Below are 7598 nucleotides of genomic sequence, written 5' to 3' on the forward strand. Positions count from 1 at the left end.
TCCTTTAAGAAGTTATGTAATAATAAAGCTTTGTTTTTTACAAAAGGTTTTTGTATTATTCACCCTTTTTTCGTTCGAACAATCTTTTAATTTTTTTTATTTCAATAGTTTTGGGGGAACAGGTTGTGTTTGGTTACATAGAAAAGTTATTTAGTGGTGATTTCTGAGGTTTTGATACACCCGTCACCCGAGCAGTGTACACTGTACTGAACAGTGTAGTCTTTTATCCCTTATCCCCCTAGCACATCCCTCCAAATCCCCAGAGCCCATTATATCATTCTTTTGCCTTGGCATCCTCATAGCTTAGCTCCCACATTATTCACCCTTTAGTTCCAAGTACATTCTGCTGTTGCTGGGACATGGGAAGGCTGTTTTAAAACTCCACTTCCGGCCAGGCGCGGTGGCTCAAGCCTGTAATCCCAGCACTTTGGGAGGCCGAGACGGGCGGATCACGCGGTCAGAAGATCGAGACCATCCTGGCTAACACGGTGAAACCCCGTCTCTACCAAAAAATACAAAAAACTAGCCGGGCGATTTGGCGGGCGCCTGTAGTCCCAGCTACTCGGGAGGCTGAGGCAGGAGAATGGCGTAAACCCAGGAGGCGGAGCTTGCAGTGAGCTGAGATCCGGCCACTGCACTCCAGCCTGGGCGCGAGACTCCATCTCAAAAATAAATAAATAAATAAATAAAACTCCGCTTCCTCTGGTGGAAGGGAGAAATTTCTGATTGACATCAAGCAGAAATGGGGGTTCCATCTCTGCTTCCTCTCCTCAATAAACCTCACTGCCAACCTAGGTACTTTCCCATGAGCCCATTATGAAATGCCACTAGTCAAATTTCCCCTTACTTTAGCGATGCTTAATGTAACCGTTGAAAGCATTTCAGGCTGGGCCTGGTGGCTCATGCCTGTAATCCTAGCACTTGGAGGCCGAGGTGGGTGGATCACCTGAGGTCAAGAGTTCGAGACCAGCCTGACCAACATGGTGAAACCCTGTTTCCACTAAAATAAAAAATAAGCCAGGGGTGTTGATGTGCACCTGTAATTCCAACTACTTGGAAGGCTGAGGCAGAATCGCTTGAATCCGGGAGGTGGAGGCTGCAGTGAGTCCAGAACGCAGAACGCACCACTGCACTCCAGCCTGGGAGACAGAGTGAGACTACATTTCCAAAAAAAAAGCATTTCACACCAAGTATCACTAAAGCACAGATCCTTGGGGCCTTTGCAAATGCTGTTCTCTCTTCCTGTAATGTTCTTATCCTTCATAAACACATGGCTTGCTTCCCCCTACCTCTTCCAGGACTCAGTTCAAATGACCCCCGCCTTGCATAACCTCTTAATTTCCAGTCTCCTTCCTCGCTTTTCATGTCACCACCACCTGATTTACATAGGCGTTTGTGTCTCCCCTCCTTGAAATTTCGTGAAGGTAGAATCTCATCTGATTTGGTTAAGTATCTCCAGAACCTAGCTAGCCACTCAGTAAATTTTTGTTGAATTTACCAGTGTATGGTTACTATCCCAATTCTGGACGCAAATTCTGTAATACATACGAAAAGGAACTGAAAATAGTAATACATAAATGTAAAACATTATTGCTGCCTGAATTTAACTTTTGCTGACTGGATCCACAGACAAGAAATACCAAATAGAACTAACTCAACTCTGTCGATTCTTAACGAAAACTATTTCTTTCATTCAGTTCATACCACGCGTCCACACTGTGCCTCCAAAAATATTTGCCCTTATAACTGAATGCTCAGAAAGGCTAAGCAATCTGCCCAAGGTCCCCTGGCAATCCAGCCAGAGATGTGAGGCACTCTTAAGGTTGGATTTAATGCAAATGTTGGAAGGAAGCAGCGATGGTCCAGCTGCGCTAGGAAGCAAAATGCTAAGTAGTCTGATGCGAGGACCGGAGGACAAGGTTTGCGGACCAACCACAGGAACTTCCAGGTTTTAAAGATCTTGGCGCCAAGTTCATGACGTCGGTCGCGAAGGACGAGGCGTCCCAGTGACGTCCTGCTCTTCCAGTGACCTTCAGGCCGCAGAGACGTCGGAGAACGGAAGTCCTCTGCCTGTGTGCTGGTTGGTTGCGCGTTAAGGCCAGCTCCGCCTCCTGTCTTCCGGTCTTCTCAGAAGTCGTTTAGCTCTTCGCGGGTTGTTACAGGTCCAGAGGTCGAGCTGTCGCGTACCTAGGATGCCGCGTGGAAGCCGAAGCCGCACCTCCCGCATGGCCCCTCCGGCCAGGTGAGACCATCACGGGGTTTGAGACCGAAGCGTGGCCGTCAGGACCCTACTGGGACAATGACGCAGAGGGAGGCCACGGGCGGGGGCGAACCAAGGCCGGCTGCGGCGTGGGCTCGCCTCGGCCAGGCCGGGGTAGATGGAGCGTAAAACGTGTGTTAGGGGAGTGTGGGGAGGGAATTCACTTACAGAAAAAGCTTCCTATCCAAACAACGGGAAAGGCATAACGTTATGGCCAGGTGGTAGGAAGGCATAACCTTTGACCTAGCCTGATTTGGGGGAAAAGAGCACCCAAGGAAGTGATCCGGAAATGGTCAGAGGGAGCGTGATACGTATGAAGATGTTTAAATACATGCAGGACATAATTAGTCTTTTGTTATTTAAGAAGGGGGTCTCAAAATTGTTGAAAGCATCTGAACGTTGAACAGATGAGGAATAGTTGAAGTTGCTTTTGGTATAATAGTTCAGACGATGGCCGGGCGCGGTGGCTCAAGCCTGTAATCCCAGCACTTTGGAAGGCCGAGACGGGCGGATCACGAAGTCAAGAGATCGAGACCATCCTGGCTAACATGGTGAAACCCCGTCTCTACTAAAAAATACAAAAAACTAGCCGGGCGAGGTGGCGGGCGCCTGTAGTCCCAGCTACTCGGGAGGCTGAGGCAGGAGAATGGCGTAAACCCGGGAGGCGGAGCTTGCAGTGAGCTGAGATCCTGCCACTGCACTCCAGCCCGGGCCACAGAGTGAGACTCCGTCTCAAAAAAAAAAAAAAAATAGTTCAGACGAGTCACTTTCGCCAGTCTTATTTTCTAATGTGTAAAATGAAGGAATTGGACCAGATTATTTCCCCAGTTGACCATCTTTAGGTCTTAATTAGAATATTTATTTATATTTTGAGTCAGAGGCTAACTCTGTAACTCAGGCTGTAGTGAGTGACGTAATCATGGCTAACTGCAGCCTTGACTTCCTGGGCTCAAGCTATTCTTTCACCTCAGCCTCCAGAGTAGCTGGAACTACAGGCGTGCGCCACCTGTGCACCACACCTGGCGACTTTGTTCTATTTTATATTTTAGTAGAGACAGGGTCTCATTATGTGGCTCTGGCTGGTCTCAAAGTCCTGGCCTCAAATGATCCTTTCGCCTCCACTTCCCTAATCACTGGGATTATAGACAAGAACCACCACTCCACAGCCTGTTTTTAGTTATTTGATCCCTCAATAAAATGTAAACTCTATGAATGCAGAGATTTTTGTCTCTTGTTCACAGTTTTGTTACCAGCGCCTTGTAGTTAACCTAATACTTGAATGAATGAATTCCGTAAGAATCTTTCTAACTTTTAATAGTCTATATTTCTTATGACATATTGGATATGTCTTTAAAGATACTATGGGCTATGTGAATACATGGAAATGGTTGCAAAAAAGCAGGAAAAACTAGTTTGTCCTAGGCTATTACTATTATAAGAAAAGATTAAAGTGGCCAGGGGTGGTGGCTCACACCTGTAATCCCAACACTTTGGGAGGCCCAGGCAGGTGGATCACTTGAGGTCAGGAGTTTGAGACCAGCCTGGCTAACATGGTGAAACTCCATCTCTACTAAAAATACAAAAAATTAGCCAGACGTGGTGGCGGGTGCCTGTATCCCAGCTACTTGGAAGGCTGAGGCAAGAGAATCGCTTGAGTCTGGGAGGCAGAGGTTGCAGTGAGCTGAGATTGCGCCATTGCACTCCAGCCTGGGCAACAAGAGCGAAGCTCTGTCTCCAAAAAAAAAAAAAAATTGAAGAGATAAAATGATGTAAATAATTTGAAATGAAAATCTTGAGGTCCATTTTAATATGTAAGTTATTTTAAGTTGACAATTTCCAAAACTGGTTGGAATTGGGAATTTGATATATTTTGTTCTTTTCTTTCATAGCCGGGCACCTCAGATGAGAGCTGCACCCAGACCGGTACCTGTCGCTCAGCCACCAGCAGCGGCACCCCCATCTGCAGTTGGCTCTTCTGCTGCTGCACCCCGGCAGCCAGGTCTGATGGCCCAGATGGCAACCACTGCAGCTGGCGTGGCCGTGGGCTCTGCTGTGGGACACACACTGGGTCATGCCATTACTGGGGGCTTCAGTGGAGGAAGTAATGCTGAGCCTGCAAGGCCTGACATCACTTACCAGGTGGGAATTTAGGCAGCATTTCCCTTCCATGGGTGGATTCTATGAGAAAACCCAGATGTTTGTAAGTTCCTTATGTATAGCACTTGTCTTTGATTTTAGAACCCACTGTGCTGTTAATAGACAATGGGTTTTAAAGCCACATTTGGCCGTTGAGTTATTGTCTTAGGCCAGCACCAACAAGTACTGTACAAATTGTACTTCTTCCCAAGGAGTAGACTTGTAACAGTCCACTTGACTCACTGTAAAAACAACCACTTTTCCCTTTGAATATTTCATCCCAGTGACACTTCCTACTAACCCTGTCTTGATCTTAGTTAACGAATCAAAAATCTTGCATAGCTCTGTGCTCTTTTACCTGATATTTGCCATTACCCATCTTTCTGATGTTTATGGGTTTTCTAGTCTAATGAGCATAGGTGTATATACTTTTGTATTTCTGGTGTGCTTGAAACTGCTCCATCCATTTTTCTATAATACTGCCATTTTTCCTCCCTGAAGCTTCACAAGATAACAATTCTTGTTTATTTGCATCTTTATGAATCTTTCTGGTTATAATTGGAATTTTGTTAAAGCTGTTGGCTGTCTGCTTTTAAATATTTTCACTTTTGACTGAGCACAGAGACTTATGCCTATAATTCCAGCACATTGGGAGGCTGAAGTGAGGGGATTGCTTGAGTCCAGAAGTTTGAGATCAGGTTGGGCAACATAGCGCGACCCTGTCTTTACTAAAAATATTTATTTAATTTTTTCTTTTTTGGAAGTGGAGTCTTGCTCTGTTGCCCAGGCTCCACCTCCCTGGTTCAAGCGATTCCCCTGCCTCAGCCTCCCAAGTAGCTGGGATTACATTTTTGTATATTTAGTAGAGACGGGGTTTCACCATATTGGCCAGGCTGGTCTCGAACTCCTGACCTCAAGTGATTCACCCTCCTCGGCCTCACCTCCCAAAGTGTTGGAATTACAGGTGTGACCCACCACGTTCGGCCTAAAATATTTTTTAACTAAATGAAGATTTAAATGTTTTCACTTTCCATGTTAATAGATGGAAACTTTAATTTGCATCTGGTGCTAGTTCCATTTTCCGTTAACCTCAAAGAGGATGGATACTCTTCATTGTCTAGGCATACGTATGATTTTCTTTCTCAGCAATGTTGAATGTTTTGCCTTCACAGGAGCCGCAGGGAACCCAGCCGGCACAGCAGCAGCAGCCTTGCTTCTATGAGATCAAACAGTTTCTGGAGTGTGCCCAGAACCAGGGTGACATCAAGCTCTGTGAGGGTTTCAGTGAGGTGCTGAAACAGTGCCGACTTGCAAACGGTAGGTGATTTGTCCAATTTACATCAGCTTAATTCACAGTGGAACTCCTGGATCCTGTAAAACTTAGGAGAATCTGTGTTTAATAAATTAATAAATTAGACAAAACTTTGTTGAAATTTCTCTAGAATTAACTCCTAACAACTGGGCCAGAGGTTTCTAGTCATTTTTATTAGTCATTTTCTGAGTTTTCTTCTTCCTTTAGAAGGTATAGGCCAGGCGCAGTGGCTCACACTTGTAATCCCAGCACTTTGGGAGACCAAGACGGGTGGATCACCTGATGTCAGGAGTTTGAGACCAGCCTGGCCAACATGGCAAAACCCTGTGTGTATTAAATATACAAAAATTAGCTGGATGTGGTGGCAGGCACCTGTAATCCCAGCTACTCAGGAGGCTGAGGCAGGAGAATCGCTTAAACCCAGGAGGCAGAGGTTGCAGTGAGCCAAGATCCTGCCACTGCACTCCAGCCTGGGTAACAGTACGAGACTCCGTCTCAAATTTAAAAGAAAAAAAAGAAGAAGGTATAAATCAGTATGCCAGATCTTACTGTGATTACTGGATGTGAGTGACCTCCTATCCTTAAGGCCGTGAATATAAAATTAGATTCTGTTGTCACCAAAATTCGGGAATAGACAAAAAGACTGATACCTGGTATCTGTACCTCATTGAGTGAAAGGAGTTAATTAAGTTCCTCAGGGGAACTCTTGAGATTTAGGGTGTGTTGTTAGTCGTAGGATGCCTTCAGTAGCTTACAAACAAAACCATAACCTTGGTGGAACCCAGCACTCTGGAAGGTCAAGGTGGGAGGATTGCTTGAGCCCAGGAGTTCGAGACCAGCCTGGGCAACATAGCAAGACCTCATCTCTATTTTTTATCAAAAAAAAAAAAAAAAAAGCCATAGCCTTGGCCTTTTGTCGCTGCTTTCATAATTTGGAAGCCTTCTGTTCTGTTGAGTATATGAAGCCAGCACTCTTCTAACTTAATCTTTTCTGTTTGCAGGATTGGCCTAATCAAGAAGTTCAACCTGGAGAGATGGAAAATCAGCTCTCATATCTTAAGTTAATTTAGTATAAAATAGAATTGATAGTGAAGGTATAAAGTGTAACCATCAGTTAAACCTCTCCTGTCATTCCTAGCTTCCTTGCTTCAGAACTGAAATGGAAGGGGCGTGTTCCTACTCTGTAGAATTTGGGACTGGGCAAAATGTGTTACCTCCTTAAACTAGCTGTTATGATTTTATTCTTTGTGAGTTAATTAGAATAAAGTCATTTTCTTCCAAGATGTGGTTCATTTAGTCTATAGTCTCTGGTTATGAAATTAGCATCCTCAGCCAGGCGTGGTGGCTCACACATGTAATTCCAGCACTTTGGGAGGCCAAGATGGGGGATCATGAGGTCAGGAGATTGAGACCATCCTGGCTAACACGGTGAAACCCCGTCTCTACTAAAAATATAAGAAATTAACCGGGCATGGTGGCAGGCACCTGTAGTCCCAGCTACTCGGGAGGCTGAAGCAGGAGAATGGCGTGAACCGAAGAGGTGGAGCTTGCAGTGAGCCAAGATTGTGCCACTGCACTCCAGCCTGGGCAATAGAGCGGGACTCCGTCTCAAAAAAAAACAATTAGCATCCTTCCAGATCTGACAGCTCCCTGAGGGGTTATATAAGGAGTAACTCACTCACCAACAACATGTTCTGCAATTCAAAGGTTCCAGGTGCTGTGGGTCTGGAATTAAGTAAGCTGAGCAGTAGTAGGAAACTGCTTAAAATATTGTTTTAAGCCGGGCATGCTGGCAGATGCCTGTGGAATCCCAGCTACTTGGGAGGCTGAGGCTGGAGAATCGCTTGAACTCGGGAGGCAGAGGTTGCAGTCAACCGAGACCATGCCACT

General features: G+C 45.5%; 1 protein-coding gene across 1 annotated transcript; it reads left to right on the plus strand.

Annotated features, from left to right (window-relative positions):
• Positions 1-1990: 1990 nt before the first annotated feature.
• On the plus strand, positions 1991-6992 carry CHCHD2 (coiled-coil-helix-coiled-coil-helix domain containing 2). Its single transcript, XM_017867302.1, has 4 exons — positions 1991-2242; positions 4150-4399; positions 5569-5713; positions 6710-6992. The coding sequence occupies exons 1-4, from the start codon at positions 2193-2195 to the stop codon at positions 6718-6720; spliced, it is 456 nt and encodes a 151-aa protein (XP_017722791.1). The 5' UTR covers positions 1991-2192; the 3' UTR covers positions 6721-6992.
• Positions 6993-7598: the final 606 nt, after the last annotated feature.

This window comes from Rhinopithecus bieti, unplaced genomic scaffold (assembly GCF_001698545.2).
Source record: "Rhinopithecus bieti isolate Rb0 unplaced genomic scaffold, ASM169854v2 scaffold_3947, whole genome shotgun sequence".
Taxonomy (NCBI): Eukaryota; Metazoa; Chordata; class Mammalia; order Primates; family Cercopithecidae; genus Rhinopithecus; species Rhinopithecus bieti.